General features: G+C 37.2%; 2 protein-coding genes across 2 annotated transcripts; both read right to left on the reverse strand.

Annotated features, from left to right (window-relative positions):
* Positions 1-5,566: 5,566 nt before the first annotated feature.
* Positions 5,567-12,145, reverse strand: LOC119076570 (ATP-dependent RNA helicase p62). The gene is made up of 5 exons (XM_037183365.1): positions 11,974-12,145; positions 10,133-11,242; positions 9,818-10,056; positions 6,458-6,636; positions 5,567-6,397 (listed from the first exon to the last, which is right to left on the reverse strand). Coding segments are annotated over exons 1-5 (1,785 nt in total). The 5' UTR covers positions 11,976-12,145; the 3' UTR covers positions 5,567-6,142.
* A 2,070-nt stretch (positions 12,146-14,215) lies between these two features.
* On the reverse strand, positions 14,216-22,929 carry LOC119076575. The gene is made up of 7 exons (XM_037183372.1): positions 22,884-22,929; positions 22,512-22,811; positions 18,472-18,986; positions 15,725-15,824; positions 15,552-15,641; positions 14,434-14,589; positions 14,216-14,372 (listed from the first exon to the last, which is right to left on the reverse strand). The coding sequence occupies exons 2-7, from the start codon at positions 22,695-22,697 to the stop codon at positions 14,322-14,324; spliced, it is 1,098 nt and encodes a 365-aa protein (XP_037039267.1). The 5' UTR covers positions 22,698-22,811; positions 22,884-22,929; the 3' UTR covers positions 14,216-14,321.
* Between the last annotated feature and the right edge of the window lie 183 nt (positions 22,930-23,112).

Genomic DNA, 23,112 nt, shown 5'->3' on the forward strand with positions numbered 1-23,112 from the left:
GGTAAAAACTTGAAATGCCCGTCGCGGACTATTAATTCTAAATAAACTTCTTTAAACAAACAACGCGCCACAATCAAATCCACTTTTTATTGAAAGCAGACATGGTCTTCCATTTGCAAACAAATATCACCAAAAAGCACAATCGAGAAAAAGACTGGTAAAATTTCAGCGAAACGAGTGAAGGCTTTTGACCACGTATGACAGCATTCGCTTGGTTGAATTTAATTAAAATGTGAATCAACTTACCTCGTTGATGTATTCCATTTTGAGGACTGTCTTAACACTGGCGCGAAATAAATTGAAATTAAACTGGACACTTAACAAAAAACGTCTTAACCGTGAGAAATCGGAACCAGAAATGAACTGCTAAGGATGAGCGTTTCAATAGACAAATTAACATCTTAACATAAAGGGAAAGGGAAAAGGAAAAATCAGAATGTGCCAAAAAGTGACGAAAAAGAATGAATGGTTGCGATGCTAATGACTTTATGAGGGCACAGTAATTAAGAAAAGAATTTAAAAAAAATCCACATGGAATTTCGAAAACCGACACATTTCTGTGTTTTACTTGAATTTCTCATTTCTCCACATAGAAATACATGCAAAATTCACAAAAGACCACTAAACGACGAAATAGAAAATGGGTCGGTTTTCAAAATTCCGCAAGTGTACCTAACTATTGTAACTAGTGTCCACTGTACGATGAAAGTGATCGAAAATTTGTGCGACTTTTTCGCTTTGCAACGACAATATTACGGGTACCATGTCGACTACACAGATTCTAACACTTTCAAATTAAAGAATGTAAAGAACGTAAACCGTTTGTCGGGGAATATAAAGTCATTAGAATGTGGAAAACTCCAAAATGAGTGATTTGTTTAGGGTTGATCCATTATTATTGTTTTTATTGCATTTTTGCAGAGAAATGATAACAGAGGGTGTTGCGCTGCACCATCTGTTATCATTTCTCTGCATTTTTGGTATGAACGACGAAAATAGAAATTTTTGAAATCAAGTCAAAATCAAGGAAGATATGTAACCGAATCGGAAGTCTGAATGGCATTACCTCTGCCCATACCTTGGTCAAAGTAAACGACCCTGCATACAACGCTGTACGCGAAAATATTCTCCAGACCAACAACAAATGCCAACAGAAAGATTTGGCATTTGGTGTTGTTGTGGCCAAGGTAGATATAGTGACCACATCTGTGAAACAAATCACACTTTTTCACATTTCCACATTTGATTGGTAATTTTGTTGTGGCACTCATAAAACGTATTTCCATCCAAGAAATGTGGCAAACGTGCCATGTATAGGTTCATTCAGGACACCGCTAACTAAATCAGCGTTGGATTTTTAACGTTACAAACTCGCAACGGACTAAAAGCAAGAGCTAACCCACAGCGCGAGGCTATTAGACTAAAGAGCAGAAAACCAAAACAATTCCACCTTCCACAAAATGTATTCAAAACAACTAAAACGCGCAGTCCTTTTCCAAATTTATTGGGGAATCAGCACTGAGATAATAAAACGAAATTGCCTCAAGTTTATTTTTGTATGAAGCGACTGGTGTCAGAGCGATTGGAATCACTAAAAATACCCCCAGCTGAAATGCCTGATATAAATCACTAAAACGAAAGCAACAAAAAACCAACAGAGAATTCGATTCTCTTCCCTCCCATGAGGTGCGTGAAGCAATGCTCAAAGAAAAGCGGGCTGCTTCGACCTCGAAACTCAACGGCGGTCACGAAACTAGAGTGGGCTAGTTTTCACCTATTCATTCATTTTGTGTTCCATTGTTTTAACAATAAATGGCCGGATTTAGATGCATGGCCGAATGTTGGTTCCTTTACCCAACAGTGTTTGTTATTATTATGTTTGACGTTCCGGCTCGAAATTCGACATCCTAAGTTCTGTGAACCAAAAAACCTGTCGAATGAAACTACTTTATTTGCAGTAACGTGTCTGAGCGACAAAACTGGAAGCGTGCACAGCATCAGTTTCTTCATGACTAATTTTTTCCAGCCAAATTGGTTCAACCAAGTCCAGAGCAATCTGTTCGCAGACTAACGCCAAATTTCGTTGACAATCGCCAATTTATAGGAGCTGCAAATTAAACATTTCAATAAATTGTGATTGAGCAATTAAACTCGGAAATCTATCCAAATTATTTGTAATTTTGCGACAGCATCGAGTGCAATTGACTCCGTTTAAAAGCATCACCAAACGAACGATATAATGACTGGCTTAATTACTATCACCGCTGTTATAATGTGTACGCAGTTAGTTTCAATATAACACGGGTGGCGGATCATGGACCCGTTTTAGCAGTGCGTCCGTGACGCAGGTCTCATTTCAAGAAAAATGGAAAAAATATTATTGCTGCAGACTGCTGCAAATTTTGTTCCATTTCGATTCAAATAGCATCAAATTACAAATGTGACAGTTGTGATCAACTGTCGATCTGTTCCATCTGTCAAAGTGACATTTAAAACGTCAAACAAGAATCTAAATGTGAAATGGTCAGAAAATCGTTAAATTTACTTAATTCCATTACACTAAATAACATTTACTTTGTTTGACGTTTCAAACGTCACTTTGACAGATGTAACAGACCGAATTTTGATACCAACTGTCACAAATATCTGGTCGTCCGTTCGACTTTAAGGAGCTATTGGTGGTCATTTGAACGATTTCAGTATTTTGAACTAAATGGAAAATTCTTCGACTTGCGTCACATTTCCCTAACGAAAGGGTGAGGCAGATTTTACGCAGAGAATTTCGTGGCGCCATAGTTTGATAGTAGATTACGTAACTGTGGAAGACAGGATGGAAAGTGGATACGAGGGCGATTGTGTTAGACATCATTACCCCGTGGATTAAATGAGTATACTAACTTACGTACACCCACATCAAAATATTTAGCAATATTCAGGCGACTCTCTTAGTTGAACGCTTTTCATATGTTAGTATGACTTCCTTTATGTACTCGGATTTGCTGCTTACACACGTAGAAGTGTGAGAAGCAAGAACAATCAGAAGTTAAGAATAGCAACCAAAGACATGATTTTCTTGCTAACTATTTTGAGGTGAGTGTAATTGTTGAAACTTTTTATTTCGCCTTGTATGATGATGTCAGTCCTTATCTGCAACTGCAACACTCATACTTGGGCAAAACAGAAAATTCGAAACAAGGACGTAATCTACTATTTCTGGGTGTAGTAGAGCAATTGTAAACTGCGTAAAATAGCTTTCAATTGCGTCGCTGAAAAAAATGAAAAAAAGTTCAAAAATTGCGGTTTTGTATTTACGCACGGGAAACGACTAAAGATTTATCAGCACGAAAACATATTATAAAGTGTGATTACCGGCGTATTAACTGAGAGACGTTGGAAAAATATTTTGGTTGACCGCCATTTTCAAAATCCGATCGCTTTGGAGTTAGCTTTGGATATTTCGCTGAGAAAAGTAGTCATGAAGAAACTGATGTTGTGCTCGCTTCTATTTATGTCGCTCAGACACGTTACTGCAAATAAAGTAGCTCCATTCGACAGGTTTTCTGGTTCGCGGAACTTAGGATGTCGAATTTCGAGCTGGAACTTCAAATAAAATTTAACAAACACTGTAGGGTATAAGCACCAGCATTCGGCCATGAATACAACAAAACAATGGCCAGATTTAGATGCATGGCCGAATCCGCGAGGAAAATGTCTTTTTTCTGGTTCTCATCGTTTCTCATTTTTTGGTTAGGTTATGGCTCGAAATTCAACATTCTTGATTCCGTAAACCTGTTTTATTCATTGTCCTGATTCAAATTATTTTCTTAGCGCCTCATGTCAGTTGTTCTTCGGAGATGTGACAGCTATTGTAATCCAGATTATTGTAAAATTAAGAAAGTGTGTCGACCATTAAATCGGACATCTAAATTTGTTTCGATGGACATTTATTTCCACTCCGGCATAACAGTGAAAGCTCCAATTTACGTACATAAAAGGATGTTCAGCCTCTTATACTTACAAGAGACACAACTTCGAAATTTCCTAAAGATTTGGTATGATTTACAACTTGTAAAAAAAAACTAAAAAAAAACTTTGCGCTCAAAATGCTAACCTGAAAACGCTTTTTAAAAATTGCGAAAGAGAGAATTGTATCTAAGAGGGTTAAAATTTTGTATGGAAATTGCGTAATATTTAAAATCATTAACACAGGACACCAAACCTCCAAAAAACGACCTTAAACATATTTGAGGTTTTGAGGTAAAACCTAACCAAAAAAAGTGTGGTCAATTGCAGCATATTGTATCAAACCGATCAAATCTCAAACATCTATGATTGTAAGTAAAACAGCAACACTTAATTCTAAAAGTTAAATAGCGATCCCCCAAAAAACCCTAAAGGGTGAAAGTGTGACGCAAGTCCCTGTTTCTACTTACAAAATAACTGATATCGCTGAGGGTGACGCTTTCTGCGCCTCAACGCAAAAGTTTTATCAACAAAAAATTGACCCAAAAAAATTAAGAAAGAAAATTTAAGCAAAAATTGCGTCACAAGTGGCAGATGTTGAGGAAACTAATGTCAGGAAAATAGTTAAAATAGGGAAAAATATGTCCTGAATCATATAAATATGTCCCAAAACGTCTTCACACTTTGACGATTTTTCTTGGCGTTTTTTCAGTCTGGCGATTTTTCTTGGTGATCAAATGATAAATGGCCCACAGAAATCGCCAGAGTGTGAGGAAACGCCAAAGTGAAAAAATACGTTTTGATTGCTTGATGGACTAAAAACACTGATAAAACGTCTTACATTCTGTGTATGACTATTCTGCTATACGAAATATATATTTACATGCTACATGCGTAGAAAACCGTACTTTTCATGTTTCAAGCACTACTTTCGACGCCCTTATCATGTAAAATCCATTTCTAATTTCCATCTTTTTATCCCTAGTTATGTAAAATCAACGCACTTCAAGCAAAAGTGCTTCGATTGACACCTGACAAATAGAGTACTATTTTGTATGAAATTTTATCCCCACTCTTTTTAGTGTAAAATTTTCTATGGAGCACAGTCAAGTTTCAGTACCCTATTTAGAGGACAAATTTTGCTTGAAGTGCGTTGGTAAAATACTATTCGTAAGAGAATATTTTCCTTAGTATCGAACAAAACGCCTTCCGTCACCGTTTGCAAAAGTCTACTTTCCCTAGGATCGAATATACCGCCTTTGTGTTACCTTTTGTAAAACGAAATGTTTCTTAGGATCGAACACAACGCCTTTGCGTTACCTATTGAAAAAGGATAGAATCTATGGGTACAAGTTAAATTGCCAAGAAAATCGATAGAATGTGAAAGAAACGTCTAGAAAAGTCGCCAAATAATAAAGAAACGCAATACAGACAAAATTTTCCATTATTTGCATCTCTCCTGGTGACTCTCTGCTTCTCTCTGTCGATTTTTTTTGGCATTTCTTCAAACTTTGGCAATTTTTTCTTTTCTTGGCGATTTGACTTTGGTGATTCTTCACGGGAATTCAACTTACTGTTAAATAAACAAAAACAAAAATCGTTCAAGTGAAGATCTTTTATTCCAAAAACTCTAGTCATCAAAGAGTTTCGTTTCCATTTCTTTCTTTTTTTTCTTAGAAAACTAAATTCCACATAAATTAAACGTTAGATTAATTTAGCCAATTAATTATAATAATTAAAATTGGATGGGTTTTGTTTGTACATTTTGAATTATCCGAATGAGTTCATTTACGATAAATAAAAATGGATGCATGGTTCTCCGATGTGTGGGTGTTCGTGTATGTGTGTGTGTGTGCTCCAAGTGTGTGTGGCATACATGTCTAAGGTGCTAACAATGTTCATTTCTTTGTTTTGTTAGTTTTCTCAAAATTAATCACAGAAAGTGTATCCAATAATTCAAAATAAAAAAAATCAAAAATCAAAAAGAAAATAAGAAAAACGCCGAATGCGTATTAGATCAACCGATTCGGTGTGTTAGTGTTTTTTTGTTTTGTTTGATTGATTGTTTTGTCGTCCTCTGTTAGCTTCTCATTTCGATTTTAAAATTAATTCTACAAAATTACGCATTAACTTATCCTCTAAATGCCGATAGAAAATTTATAGATTAAATTCAAAAATTTCAATTAAACCGTGTATGACCACCAGCCGCCGAACCACCCATGCCACCGCCATTACTACTACTACTGTAACCGTTCTGTTGTCCGCCGCGATATCCCCCACTATTTCCACCGCGACCATTCGAAATTTGTCCACGTTTGAACGTTCCGAAATTAGAACGATTACCGCCGCCGCCACCACCGCCGCCATATCGTCGGTTACCGCTACCAAAATTACCGGCTCTGTTTGCCATTGCTTGTAGTTTTGGATCGATTTCCTGTAGAGCAGTAACGGGATTAATATTTTCAAACGAAAAAATCGTGTTTCTCGCATTTACCTGATTAGCCTCTCGTAGAACAGCGACCAAGTCTCTGGCTTGTTTCATATTCGCATCGGTGAAGAATGCATACGATGTTCCCTTTGATTCCGAACGTCCTGTACGTCCGATTCGGTGAATGTAATCCTCGGAATTTTGTGGATAATCAAAGTTTATAACAAATTTGATTCCGTCGACATCTATGGTTTGGAGGGGGGACATTTTGAGTGTTAAATAAACATTTTTATTTGTGAATTCGACAGGTTTTTTTGTTCTGTTTGTTCTTTTGTTTTTGTATTAAAACAAATTGTGCCGTCGGAAATGGCACACGAACGACGTATAGCAAACAAAATAAAAAAACGAAAAAAAAATAAATAAAATTTTTTCGTATTTGTATTTCATGTGTACCAACCCATTCGATTGAATTGTGAATGCTTCGAGATCCGTTTTTGTTTGCGATTTGGTGTACTCATGTCGCACAAAAATTGCAGCCTCAATTTTTGTGTAACATTCTATCTCAGCAGAATAGTAGCAACTTTACATTAGCAAACGCATCATCATTGTGTTTCACGTCGACAAAAACAAACCACAAACATTTTGATAATCCATTTTTGTAAACGCACCCGGTCCGTTCGAGGGTTATAGCATGGTGAACACGCGGCATCCAAGGCGCGCTGACACATTTTTACACATATCGTTTATTGCGCTCCTTGTCAATTATTACATTTTAATGCCAATCAACTGTGTGCACACCAACGTCTAATATCTCACAAAGTGTGAATCCTTCGAACGCGGAGCCCTTTATTTCTCTCTCTCTCTCTCTTTCTATCTCTCTTGTTTAGAGGCCACTCGTTCCATTCGTTTCATCTCTAATTGTGATCACTCCGATCATTCAAAAGATATTTTGCTGTTCGTGTTTCGATCGACAAATGTTCTTTTGGAAGGTTGAAGTATCAATCGGAAGAAATCACAATGTGTAGGAGGTTGAACGGCGGACGGTGTTCCTTCAGCACACACATGATCAATAACAATATTTTTTTTTTGTTAACAAATAATGTCCACACCACAGCGCCTCTCAGTGTTGTGACGGGGAACATTTTATTGATGACCATTTGTATGATGCATTTGAACTCGAGTACAGAGGCCTTGACTGATGATTATAGGGATATGATCTTTTGATCTTTTAATCGACGCAACATCCGGGTATGTGTCACTCGTTATGTCTTCTTGTTTATAAAACCAGAGAATCCAGTATCGCAGTCACACACAAACCGGCGTATAATTCGATTATTTTTTTCTCTCAAATTTTTTTTATCTTTTAACTTGACTTTCAAATGTTCAAGTTACTATCCCCAATACATCGGCCTCTGAAACAAAGGGGAAACAGACAAAAGTCCAGACTGAATTATTCTCATTTTTGTTTAAAAATTTACTTAAAAACAATGGTAAACGTCTACCGGCAACTTGTATAACATTGAACGGAAATTGGAACGAAGAAGAAGCGTTAAATGTGTGAGATATAGATGGAAGGAGATTTATCTCGTTTGTACAATTTAACTCACATTTTAGAGTGATTGCCTGTGCCGCCCATTAAATTCAAATTGCAAGTAACAGGATGCCCACATGACAATTGTTTGAATAAGTGGAAAGTGTCGAAGGAAGAACAGTAAGGTCATTCATTAGTCTTGTAGAGACTGTCTACAGACATTCAAAGTTGCAAAATTTTACGATTACTTCGTTCAAGGAAATTGGAAGAACCTACACGAACTCTGAACCCCGACTTTCAGTGGTTTGAAATACCTTGATTAACAATAGAATATTGCGTTAGTCCTAGGGTAACTTTTGTCGTTCTGCGGAGTCTCATTGTAATGTGCTGCATAATATTGTCTATGCAAACTTTCGTGTGACTTTCGATTGGAAAATTTGGTCAAAAATTCGTTTGCAGTCTCCTCGCTTCGACAATATTTTGTAGCAGATTAAAGCATAAAATGATGACTGCACGAGTTCTAATAAATGAACGGGCCGAGTAATTTTACAGTTACGAACAGCCACAGAATTTCAGTGTTAGGCCTAGTATCACATTTGTGCACTGGAGAACCTTTGGAAGCTTTTACCGTCTTCTGTTATTCCTGTGGAATTCAATCAAAAAAGCTCAGATATCTCGAAGACCAAATCTAACAAATAATTGTGATGGTGGTACTGAACCCGACAACCATTTCATCTTCGTCATTAAAATATTTTCTATCAACTTTGCAATATGAACCTTGCTCCCTGACAGTTAAGATTGGACAAATTGCAGAAAAATTCTATGTCAAAAAGTGGCATTGGCGAAATTCTCACACTGAACTTCGATGAAACGGCGGTAGATAGAAAGACCGGAGAATGTTCATTTGGTGGAAGCAGACAAGTTCCATTGCGCTTTTCACTATTTTTAATTAAGATTCCTAAATTGACGCCCTTTTCGACTAAACTTTGACCATCGGCACCCTATGCACCTTTTGAAGGTAGTTAAAAGGTTGCGTGTAAAAATTACTCTGACAATGAAAAGGGATCTAGAAAATGAGCATCCTGAAACTGCAGGCACATTGGCTGCATTCGTTCGGCTTGCTTTTCTAAATGGCAAACAGGAATGATCGTGTGAACCACTTAACATCCTGTGATGATGACTGAACCGTTCAATGTTATATTAGCATTCGGCATGCGATTATAAATAAAAACTAAATTTTAAACTTAAAACGGAGCGAAAACTTTGAAAAAAATGGAAAGTTCTTTGTTTTTAATGTTTTTTTTTTGTTGAGAAAACTGAGGATAGGATTCAGACAGTAAGGTACGTGTGAACACCGAAGGTTTTTTTCTCATCAATTGATACCGAAATAAAGTTTGCTCTACCTCTCGTCACATTCATGCAACACCATTGAGTGGCGAAGTCATGCCAAAGAGAAAGGATATTTTTGCTGATGTGTGTGCGTGTGTGCAATTTACTAAGTTATTTAAGAAGAAACTCCCCGATTTTTTCAAAGTCTTTCTCCGAACTAATTTTCTCTGTTTTATCTATCGATTCAACGCCCAAAAACGATCCGTTCACAGCGATCTCGACAAAATATTGGAACAGAAACAAGGCGTTTCGGAATTTTTTTTTCTGATCTTTCCCTGTGAACAAATGTTTTTCCAGGCAGTAAATTAAAACCGGACTCAGTCTGAACCTCACCAAACTGCTACTATATGCCGCCCAAAACATTTAAAAAAAATCTCTCGTCACTCCCATCCCTTGTTCCGGTTCCATTGGAATTGTTGTCCAATCCCAACGGAACCTAACAAAAATATGAAACACAAAAAATCGTCTTACGGATCGATAAATGCGGTGGAACAAAATAAACTTACCTAATCCACGAGCGGCCACATCTGTAGCTGCCAGAATGTTGGATTTACCCGTACGGAATTCTCGCAACACGAAATCTCTTTCCGGCTGGGATTTGTCGCCATGTAGTGAACCACAGTTGACACCGAAACTGCGAATGAATCGACAGATTGTTTCGACCTTTCGCTTTGTTTCGATGAAAATGATTATTTTGCCTGGGTTCTCGTCGGTTTCGTAGATTTCTTGTAAGAGATTTTTGAGTCTAGAGCGGGGAAGAAACACATTTTTTGATTAGATTCACAGTTTCGCTAACAAGACGACCAGTGACGTGGACTTACTTGTCTTGCTTGTCATTTTCCGTGCAAATTTGAACGATCTGTTGAATGTTGTGATTGGCTGACAGTTCCAATGATCCTACATTCACTTGAACGTACGAATCCAAGAAGTCCTCGGCTAATCGTCGAACCTCCTTCGGCCAGGTGGCACTCCACATGAGCGTCTGCCGATCGGGACGGATTTGTGACAAAATTTTGCGGATTTGGGGCTCAAAGCCCATATCCAACATACGATCTGCTTCGTCGAGAACTAGATACGTGCATCGACGTAAATTCGTTTTTCCGCTTTCCAAAAAGTCAATCAGACGTCCAGGAGTTGCGATGATAATTTCGCACCCGCGCTCCAAATCCCTTGCCTGCGGCCCTTTGCTGGCTCCGCCAAAAATGCACGTGTTTCTAACGTACGAGGCCGAACCAAAGTCATTTGCGATCGTTTGGATCTGTTGAGCGAGTTCTCTGGTTGGAGCGAGAACTAAAGCGATTGGACCGTCACCACGTTGTAGATTCGGTTGGTTGTTGATGTGAACGATAGCCGGTAGGATGTAGCCCAAAGTTTTTCCACTTCCAGTCTGTGCGATTCCCACCATATTCGCTCCGCTTAATGCAATCGGCCATCCTTGGGCTTGGATTGCTGTCGGTTTGTCGTACTTCTGGCGAACGATCTCGTTCATCACATAGTCGGGAATGTAAACTTCATCGAACGATTGAATCGGATTCGGTGCATTACCAACGACGGTAATTTCGTGCTTCTGACGGAACCGTTCGATTTCGTGTGGGGAACGATTTTTCACCGAATCATGCGGCTTGTAGAAGTCCTTCTTGAACGCACTTAATTCAACAGTTGCCCATTCGGGAATCGCCAATTGAACGTTTGATGTTTGATTACGTCCACCGCCTCCCATTGCGCTACGTCCAAAATCACGACCTCCTCCACCGCCGCCACTACGAAAACCTCCACCACCTGAACTACGATCACCTCCTCGATTGAAACCGCCACTACTTCCTCCAGCACCTCGGCTATATCCGCCGCCACTTCCACTTCCACGATACGAACCACTTCCGGCAGTACCATTTGCCGAACGTCCTCCACCATTGAATCGATCATTGGGAGCCCTGTAAACGAATTGTAATTAGTGTCCTGAAAATGTCAAACTGTAGACAGAAGTATCATCGTTCCACACAGTTGGTTGGTAATTTTTGTTGAGAAAACTGAGGATAGGATTCAGACAGTAATACACGTGTGAACACCGAAGGTTTTTTTCTCATTAATTGATACCGAAATAAGGTTTGCTCTACCTCCAATCACATTCATGCTTCACCATTGATGGGCGAAGTCATGCCAAAGATGGAGGATATAACTTATAACACGTACAAGAGTGTCAAATAACTACGTAAAATTTCCAATATAAAATCGAACGAAGCACATAATTGCGCCGTCCATCACATTTCAAAAACGTGGATGTCATGAAATTTAATATTTTTTTTGTGACGTCAGAATAATGGTGAGTGGCCTTCGGAACATACATCTAGTAAGAAAGCATGTGGGTCACTTAAGCGTTGGCAACAAGCGATGCGATATGACTCGTTCATCGATTGATTGCAATTGTTGTAAATTATTCATAAATTCTGAGGCTCATCGACATCACACACAATTTTCAAAAATCAATCGATAAATTCCGCTGATGGCTTCAAGAAAACGATTTTTCACTTTCTTCAATCTATCAACGTTTCAAAATGGCGTACCAGGAAAAAGCATTTTTCATTTTGCAAGAAACAATTAATCGAAAAACGCGACTATTTTCTACACATTACGATTATAATTTAATACAATTTGATGTACTCACATTTTGCTGAATATTTAAACGACGAAAAGAATTCAAAATTGTTTGGAGCTGTTGAGAGCTATGGAAATTATTCTTTTCTTGAAATCGACACTGACTCCTAACACTGAATATAGATTCAATGATGGCTGAATCCACGAATGAAATGAAAGAAATTGTCAGAGGCCTCTGAGTATGTAGTATTTTAGTATGCGCGTGTGTGGTTGTGTATGTATGAGTACGACAAATGTGTCCTCTATCGGCAAAAAAAAGAGGTCTTCCCAGTGATATTATTATTTTCAGTTTTTTGTCCCAACGGAAATATATGACGTGAAAAGTGTGGCAAATTTAAATAAATTTATATGAAATTCGTTAATTCTAAATCCTGATTTAATTCACACTTAATCTCTCAAAAAACTTCTACAAAAAAATATAAATATTTATTTAGGTTTGGTGTAATTTTTAATTTTCAGCTGACTTATGGCGTCAAATTTGTCAGGCCAACTTAGCCAAGCCAGTGAAATGATATTTTGACAAAAAATGTAAGAAGTGCCATCTGTAAAAATTTTCGGCTAAAATAAAAAAATATATGAGAATTTATGTTCAACACGACTAGTTCAAGTTGCATACTTGATATGAGTACAAAGTTCTTGAAAAATGTTTGAAAAATATTGACATAAAATGTGTGAGCCATCTGTCAAATATTTTTCATGCTCGATGTAAATCTGATGTAAACGCTCATGTTCACGAACTGTGTACTAGACTTTACCGTTCATTTCTTAGACTAATCGTGCATAAATTACGAAAAGAATTACGTAAAAGAGAAAGTTAACCAACTTGGCTTGTTTTTCTACTCTTCCGTGATGATTGACGGAATGAAATAAATATTTTTCTTTAAAGTTTATTGAAAGTGAATTAATTTTGTGATTATCAATTGCAATTTCTACACATTTTCATACGTCCCCTATGCACATTGTATGTACATTTGGTCAAGGTTCTCAAAGACAGGTTAAATTACTGACATAGAGATGCTAATATGACGATTGGGTCGTTTCGACTGATAGAGGGAATATGTTGAATGATTTTGAAATTGGTTGAGCGAAAATGTATTGACCCAACTGTCATTCGACATATTCCCTCTATCCGTCGAAACGACCCAGTCGTCATATTAGCAACTCTCTGATTACTAACAATGAACATCAACACAAGGTATGGTCGAATGTCAAACTTTGTATGGGAGCGGAGGACACAACGATTTCATATTAACAAACTCACCTCTCATGGGAGGTGAGTTTGTATATATGAAATCGCCATGTCCTCCGGTTTGTATGAACAGACCATACCTGGTTTATACTTTCATTGATTACTAAGGCATCAACATTTCTCTGTGGCGCCAACCATGTTTTTACCAAACCACGGATCGGTACTTTCAGGTGAATTTAGTTTCGTTATGTTGTACAATTGCATTCGTTACGGCATAAAAATGACTTCACCTGAATGTCGGCATACGTAATTTCTCTGAAGGTTTGCATTACCTTCAGCGTTATATTCTTTGGTCTCAACCTGTTCTTTCAGAACCTTGCATTTGTTAACACTCAAATGTGTAATAGTATTTTACTATGCTGGTGCATGTAATAAGGCTATTACATGTATAGGCAATAACCTTTACATCACTCGCATAGTAAAACGTCGTACTACACACGGAAAATAAAGTGATATCTCGTATCACGATGAGTAAATGTACCTCGGGCTTAAGCCCTCGGTTACTTTTACTCATCTGGATACGAGATATCACTTTACTTCCCTTGCATAGTAATGTACTATTACATGCTACTTGCGTCGAAAACCGTACTTTTCATGTTTCAAGCACTTCTTTCGACGCCCTTAGCATGTAAAATCCATTACATAACTCGGGATAAAAAGTGAAAAGTCTCGTTTTCGTGTGTTTATTGACCTCGGCTTCGCCTCGGATCAACAACATTCACACGAAAACTCTACTTTTCATCTTTTTATCCCTAGTCATGTAAAATAAATAAAATACTATTACATGACATCCGAGGCGAATTCGACGCATGTAGCATGTAAAATAAATATTTTTCGGTCATGTGATTGGTCTTAAAATTCTTGATTGGCCAATACATCTTGATCGAATTGCTGTAATTCCGGTTACGTACAATACCATGTGATCTTAGCGTGATCAATTCGGATTGGCTGTGATAACTGAAACGTGGCCTTTTCAACCAATATAAGTTCTTAACGAAGTTCAAAAAGCGTATGGTGATTGATCAACAGCAAAAATTTGTGGTGGTGCTTCCGTTTGTGTTATTCACTCGTGATGATACTGCTTACTGTGAGTCTTTTATGGATAATATTTACATTACTTCCATCATTAGTGTGTAGTAAGAGTAAATGCTTTTGAAAATCTAAAACGAAAAATCGTTTAAACTGACCAACATCTGATAAATAAATTGATCGAAAATATACCTCTGTCGCTGTGTACACACTTAACGGCGCAAAAGGTCCGATGCGCAACTCACTGAAATTCATAGCTTCGCCCAGTAACATTAGGATCATTTTCTGTGACCATTGATCGTATGTGTACCAGCTGGATTGAGTTATTATTTGACAAAAACGTTCATTCTAATTGTAGAGATCGTCAGTGAGAGTCGTTAGAGTATGACAGCGAAGACTTTTGGCTTATCAATTTACGCACTCAATACAGTGATGGTTAACATGTTCACAGCAGGCAGAAAAAACCGATTGTCAAGTTTGTGAACCGAAGCAATGTACCCTTTGCAAATTTGTAGCCTACATTTCGGCGGAAAAATATTCATTTTTTTGACGATTTCTCTGAACCAAAATCTTTTTTTTGAAAAAGTAAAACCATTAAAGCACGCAAAACTGTGTTACTTTTAAGGAAAAATTGATTTGTGGGTGATAAACTTATCCCACTTGGAGAAGCCTTTGCAGATTATGGAAATGTATGTAATTTCCACCAGGTTTCTCCAAGCGGGTTAAGAAACATCGATGGTTTGTTGAAAAGCTTACACTTGGGCGTTCTTTAAATACTGGATTTTAGTTTACTTTTGATGATATGTATGTACGACCACGAATGTATTAGCTTTCAACAGAAAATAGATTTGGTTGTAGCAGTTTGTCCAGCTCTGAGCCGTTTCTCAGAGCCTGTCAAACTACTACAACCAAAACTAATTTTTATTTAAAGCTAACGTTATTGCGGTCGTACATTTTTCGAAAAGGATTCTGATGAAAAGATATCATCAAAAATGAATTACGAGACATGCAAATGTAGGCTGAGATTTTAGCTAAGTACCGATGCCTCTTAAGTTATGACATACAAACCAATTTTTCTTTCAAAAGTAACAGATTTTTGAGTGCTTTAATGGTTTTGCTTTTTCAAAAAAAAAAGATTTTGGTTCAGAGAAATCGTCAAAAAAGTGAATATTTTTCCACCTAAAAGTAAGCTACAGATTGCTCTCAAACACGACTTCGAATTTCGAACGTTGCTAGATTTACATTGAACGTTATACGCGAGTAAAGTAATAAGCCCAATCACTCTACTATCTATTATTTGTATTTCATACCTCAACAGTAAGTTTTGTACCCATCAGACAATAGAAAATCATTTCGATAGAAAATCCGATCGCAAGTGCATAGCCTGGTATCCAATTGTTCTACAAAGGAAACTCCATTTAAACTCGAGGAAAAATGGCTAAAAATAAAAAGCATCTACGCTGTAGATGGTTTGACGACTCACAACTCGAATTTGGTACAAGCACAAAATTTGGGATAAATATGCGAATACGAAGAAAATGTACAGCTTCTGGTCGAATATAAGTTTGACTTCGTTGATGTACCTGAACCACAATAAGATGTATTGAGTTAGTTTCCTTCGAAAAAATGTGCGGTTGCTGACCTTAGACTAAATAGGTACTGTTTAGTGCAAGTTTCTATAACTATAGCCACTTAAATCGTTCTGAAGGCAATGCTCTATGCATCAGTTTCTGTTGTTTTTTTGGGGGAGTGTCACGTAAACAGAAAGCTAGAGTGATGCCCCAAACACGAAGCAAGATACGAACTGCAGTTTAAAAAATGTTCTCTCTTTCTATTGTTATAGCGTTAACGGTCACGGCAGAGTAAAATAAACCAGGCAATAGCGGTTCATTTTTGAAACGTCAAGTAAGGGTCTTCATACACTGTATGAAAATGAACTAAAATACTAGGCCCCATCTTTTGGATGGGTCAGATCCCTTGACTGACTGACTACTTTTCTCAAGAAGATTTTTGTAATCCGAGCAAAAAAAAATCACTCTAAAAGTATATAAACGTATACCAGGGTATGCGTACCCTACTTTCGATACAAAACACGTATATATGAGAAATTCCAGCACTTGATCATATACTGGCTCATACGTATTTTCAGTACTTAAGAGGCATCGATGATTTGCTGAAAAGTATACATTTGGGTGATTTTAAAATACTGTCTTTTGGTGATATATTTCCACCAAAATTATAATTTTTCAAGTATGTACGACCGCAATAACGACCACGAATGTGTTAGCTTTCAACATAAAATAGATTTGGTTGTAGCAGTTTGACCAACCCTGAGAAAACTGAGCAGTTTATGAAAATTTCGGTACACTGGTCACTTTTTTCAGAACTGGTCAAGTGACTACAACCAAATCTACTTTCTGTTGAAAGCTAATACATTCGTGGTCGTGTGTTTTGAAAAAAGGATTCTGATGAAAAGATACCATCAAAAAGGCAGCACGAGATACAGACCCTGGAAAGAGGCGAATTTCTTGCTTACATATTGAATAAAAATGAAACTCGTGTGATTACGGCCCTCGCTTCGCTCTGGCCGCAAAGTTCACACTCGTCCAAACTTTAATTTTTTTCTTATCATCGATATAAAGATATTACACACACAAAATTTTGGAATGAATCCTAGAATATTACTCCAGTATATTCCATTAACGAGCTTAACCCAAAAATGTCTTTCTTAGTGGGATAATTGTCTTTTGTGGACCATTAAGAATTACTCAACTAATAACACGATAATGTCACGGGACGATACAAAAATTCTTTTAGGAATATCTCTGAGATCCCCCGACCGTCATAGCCCAATTTTGAACTTATCATCGGGAATGGAATTCCCCGTCGAATAAAAAAAGTTTTTGAAATCCGTTGAGGATTACGTCAAGCTATCGTGTTATCTAGGAACGAGACAAAAATTCTTTTGGGAATATCTCTAAGATCACCAGCCCGTTACGACCCATCTTCGAACGTAGCCTTCGTAATTTTATTCCCTGTCGATTAAAAAAAAGTTTTTGGAAATCCGTTGAGGATTACGTTAAGTTATCGTGTTATTAAGGAACGAGACAAAAATTCTTTTGGGAATATCTCTAAGATCACCAGCCCATTACGACCCATCTTCAAACTTAGCCTCAGCAATTTAATTCCCCGTCGATTAAAAAAAAGTTTTTGGAAATTCGTCGAAAACTACTCGAGTTATCGTGGAATCAAGCGACCAGACAAAAATTCTCTTGAGAATATCTCTAAGATCACCCGTCCGTTATAACCCATCTTCGAACTTAACCTGAGGAATTTAATTCCCCGTCAAATAAAAAAAAGTTTTTGGAAATCCGTCGAAAACTACTCGAGTTATCGTGGAATCAAGGGACGAGACAAAAATTCTTTTGGGAATATCTCTAAGAACACCCGACCGTAATAGCCCATCTTCGAACTTAACCTGAGGAATTTAATTCCCCGTCGATTAAAGAAAAGTTTTTGAAAATCCGTTGAAAATTACTCGAGTTATCGTGGAATCAAGCGACCAGACAAAAATTGTCTTGAGAATATCTCTAAGATCACCCGTCCGTTATAACCCATCTTCGAACTTAACCTGAGGAATTTAATTCCCCGTCAAATAAAAAAAAGTTTTTGGAAATCCGTCGAAAACTACTCTAGTTATCGTGGAATCAAGGGACGAGACAAAAATTCTTTTGGGAATATCTCTAAGAACACCCGACCGTAATAGCCCATCTTCGAACTTAACCTGAGGAATTTAATTCCCCGTCGATTAAAGAAAAGTTTTTGAAAATCCGTTGAAAATTACTCAAGTTATCGTGTTATCAACGAATCATCAAAGTGTGACAAACATTTTCTGTATTTAAGGTTTTTGGTCATACATTCATGCATTTTCAATCATAGTAGTGATCATTGTGTGACAAACATTTTAGGGTGTTTATCATCCGTAAGACCCATGACTTTCAGTCAAGGGAATAAGACAATAGACGAGTGTAGTGCGTTTCGTGGTTAAGTATGGTTTCCACTCAACAAAAAGTACTCCGTGTGAGAACCGTGAAAGAGCAAGCTGTCAAGTAAACAAAGCAAAAATTTAAAAAAATCAATTTTGTAATTCATACTTTTTGGTAAGTGGAAATCAAGCCTTAGAGTCAAGCCTAACTAAATTTATTTAATATTATAAATACAAAGACTCACTCTCTCATGTCAGCATATTTCCGACAAATATTCACCAAAAATGAATGCTTGTACTCGGCGGCCGACGATGAATTTGTAAGCCACATCTTGTCCAATTCGTCAAAATTTTCATTCAATATATCAACGCGCGGGCCATAATTCATAACAATGGCAACGAAAGTCAGAGCCATGTACTCAGTTCCAAAAATAGCATAAACACCCAGCGTTCCCATTATACCACTAGCCACAAGAAATCCAAGCAAAGTGGACTGATCGACAAACATGAATTCGATTGGAACAAACTGCACCATCTCCCCATCAATGAGAAAACTTTTCACTGGATAATACATATACAGTATGGTGATGAATATGGCCATGGACGCAACAAATTTATACAAATTGAAGTTTGCGGTCAATCGATCAGTAAACGGTTTTCCGCGAGCGTCACCATTTTGTTTGTAGATTTTTAGTGAAGATTTAAACATTGCTGTGATGTTGAGGTAATACGAATCGAAGCATCTAATTTTTAAAACTGCCTAGAAGAAGAGGGTTCTATTTTGTATTAATTGTTTAGCATGAAGCTCTTCACATATCCTCGTTGCTTTCATATTTAAACGTTACTTGCTCTCTACATTTTTGAGAAAATGTCATACAGTGAACGCAAGTGAAATTCACTCATGAACTTGCTTCGGTTGTTTTTCAGCTGATCCACTCTTATGAACACAAATGTTTAGCTTATACCTCGGTTTATACTTGTCAATTTTTGGCCTACACTTTATTGAAATCGATTTTTAACCGTGAAGCCATGATCGCACATTTTTGGCCAAGTAGAGCAAAATGTAGATCATTCTGTCTCCTAGATTTTTCTCCATTTGGCCAAAAATATGACATCATGGCTTCATGGTTAAAAATCGATTTGAAGAATGTGTAGGCCAAAAATTGACATTTAAGTACTAAGGTCCAAATTTCGTGGACGTCTACTGTTTACATTTCCTCTCGAAATCGACGATTTTTCCGTACGTATTTTATGGAAGGCACACGAGGCCCACAGAGTTACAGTACTTTCAAACGTAGCATTAGATTAGTTTCGTTGTGTTTTATTTAACCCAAACTTTTACGTGAAAAAAGAGCTGCAATTTGACTACTAAATTGAAAATCCTCTGTAAAAAAAGAACAAGCAATAAGCGGCGGTTCAAAATTTTTCGTTCAAATGACAATATTTTTAACTTGGATGGCATTTGAAACGGCCTTGAAAATGATCTATACACATGTTCAAAATGATATTTGAAACGTCAAACAGAACGAAAAAGAAACAAAAGAATTTAACTTAACGAAACAAAACCCAGGACAAAACCATAACAATCCCTTTGTTTCAATTTCAGATTATGTTAGTTTATATTGCTTGGAAGTAAATATATGAACACTAAACACTAAAGCGGATCGGAACCTGACATTCATGTGAACTCATTTTTGTAATGCCATCATCATATTTTTTTTAAATAATGTTGTTACACCTGCTAAGTTCGTATGAGTCATGATCAGTGCGAGAAAACCGAAGACCATAGGTTTGTTCCAAATAGCTGTAAGCATGAACTTTGACAACCCGAACCACGATAATTTGATCCATAGCAACGTCGCCTACGAGATGTTTCATGCAAATATGGCAACGTCGCCTACGTGATTTACACACAAAAACTATTGAGGCTATGGTTCTATGGATCAAATTTGACAATTTATACAGCCTTGGATCAAACCTATTTATTAATTTATACCTTGGGTCCTTCAGTTTTTAGCCCCGTACGAAGTATACGAAGGGGCTTATAGGATTACGATGCCGTGTGTAATTGATGGAATTCGAAGCAGACGGTAAGGGCAAAGTGTTTGCCTATGTTCATAGATGACGAATCTGCAATAAAAATTTGGGCCGTCTGTCCGTCTGTCCGTCACGTCGATATCTTGAGTAAATCAAATCCGATTTCAAAAATTTTTTTTCCCTGAAAGATAGTCAAAATAGTGAGGCTAAGTTCGAAGATGGGCATATTCGGGTCGGCCCTTCGTGAGTTAGGGCCACCTAAGTGATTTAAGGTCTTTTGGTGATATTTATGGCAAAATAAACGATGGAAATGTAAATGACACGGCAAATGATAGGTATTGTCAATACCAATCCATGAAAAAAACGTTTTTTAAAATCGGGTGAGTGGACCGTGAGTTAGGGCCTTATAAGTGAAAAGCTACTAGGGCCCTTTGTGTATTTTACATAGAACTCAAGTAAATTTCATCCGTTTTTCGTAATTTTTGTTTCATTTGAAAGATAATCGAACACCGAATAGAATGTTGTTGAAAAAAAAATTAAATTTGGGTCCTTGGACTAAGGCCGCTACTAGGGCCCTATGTGTATTTTACATATAACTCGAGCAAATTTCTTCCGTTTTTCGTAATTTTTGTTTCATTTGGAAGGTAATCAAAGGCCGAATAGAATGTTGTTGAAAAAAAATTAAATTTGGGTCCTCGGACTAAGGCCGCTACTAGGGCCCTATGTGTATTTTACATATAGCTCGAGCAAATTTCATCCGTTTTTCGTAATTTTTGTTTCATTTGGAAGGTAATCAAAGGCCGAATAGAATGTTGTTGAAAAAAAATTAAATTTGGGTCCTCGGACTAAGGCCGCTACTAGGGCCCTATGTGTATTTTACATATAACTCGAGCAAATTTCATCCGTTTTTCGTAATTTTTGTTTCATTTGGAAGGTAATCAAAGGCCGAATAGAATGTTGTTGAAAAAAATTAAATTTGGGTCCTCGGACTAAGGCCGCTACTAGGGCCCTATGCGTATTTTACATACAACTCGAGTAAATTTCATCCGTTTTTCGTAATTTTTGTTTCATTTGAAAGATAATCGAACACCGAATAGAATGTTGTTGAAAAAAAAATTAAATTTGGGTCCTTGGACTAAGGCCGCTACTAGGGCCCTATGTGTATTTTACATATAACTCGAGCAAATTTCTTCCGTTTTTCGTAATTTTTGTTTCATTTGGAAGGTAATCAAAGGCCGAATAGAATGTTGTTGAAAAAAAATTAAATTTGGGTCCTCGGACTAAGGCCGCTACTAGGGCCCTATGTGTATTTTACATATAACTCGAGCAAATTTCATCCGTTTTTCGTATTTTTTATTTCATTTGGAAGGTAATCAAAGGCCGAATAGAATGTAGTTGAAAAAAAAATTGGATCCTCGGACTGAGGCCGATACTAGGCCCTATGTGTATTTATACTCAATAAATTAAAATTTTAGGGCTATTTGAAATTTTTGTTTTATTTGAAAGGAACGTCGTACGGGGCTTCGTAATTGCGCTATGCGCAATTTCTAAGATGTACACATTACATAATAATTTTACTTTAACTACTTTAACCGGCGCATTAGGCTTACGGTCAAAGTAGGGTGACAGACGCACTAGGGTCACGTACGCAATAGATATACGGGTTTGTACGGGGCTCAGTCGCAGCAAACGCTCCGACTGTTCTGATGGCTCGTTTGTTTCTATTTTGGGTGCAACAACATTAGTCTCAAGAAAATCTGATGATGCCAACATTCAACCTCCTAACAAGCATGAAAAACTCAACACGTAATACAGAAACGTTGTCCCTGTTACGTAATGCCTATTTTAGCGCCTCAAGCATTATATATATTACACACTTGTCACGAAGAAGCCGAGACTGATAGTGACAAGTGTGTACTCTATTTTATCACATAAGCGAAAACGAGACAACAACATAGAACTGAAGTGTAATTTTTGAATTAAACTTCTAGTTAAGTAATTTTGACATCCGAACACCGCGCGTTTGTGATAATAGTAGATTATTCACCTCTGTCCACGTCTTTATTTAGACACTTGGGGAGTTATTGAATGAGCCGAAGGCGAATGGTATAACCCCAAGTGTCTAAATCAACATTTGGACAGAGGTGAATACGCTATTTTATCTACCGACGGCGAAATAATAGCACTTTTTCACTGCTATTATTTCACCTATAGGTAGATAAAAAACCATAAATTTTACTTTTCATACCGACACTGTGATTCCGTATATTGCAAACACTTCAAAATTTCTGACAAAGTTGTCGTAGACAGAATAAACATAATGAGTGTAAAAGACCTGCGTCCAGAAGAAAAACACAAGAGATTTTGTCACAACGAAACGCAAGTTATTTTTCCATTCAAACTTAAAGTCAACGCCCACAATATATCCGAACATTTGGATGAACTTTAGACTGTGTTCAAGTATATCCGACGCTTTGTTTGACTTAAGCAACTTTACGTCGGCCTTTGATTTCAATGCATTTTCTGGAATCGAGTCAGTGGACCCAGTCTGGATTGAAAGGAGACTAGAATTATAATTATTTTTCGAATAAGAATTTATTTAGTCACATTTTTCACACACATTGGATACGTTTTTGTTCAACTTCGTACGCTGTGCAGCACTTGGTGAGAACTACCGAACCATATCAGAAGGAAAGTTCTTAAGAACGTACAGGTTATTATATTATATTGAATTATTAAATCACTGCCTCTTGAATTCGTAATCGCCATTATTGTGAATTGATGGTTGATTAATTCATACAGACAGTGGTATAATGAACTCTCCCATATACCCTTCGCAGTCCTAGAGT

This window comes from Bradysia coprophila, unplaced genomic scaffold (assembly GCF_014529535.1).
Source record: "Bradysia coprophila strain Holo2 unplaced genomic scaffold, BU_Bcop_v1 contig_232, whole genome shotgun sequence".
Classification (NCBI taxonomy): domain Eukaryota; kingdom Metazoa; phylum Arthropoda; class Insecta; order Diptera; family Sciaridae; genus Bradysia; species Bradysia coprophila.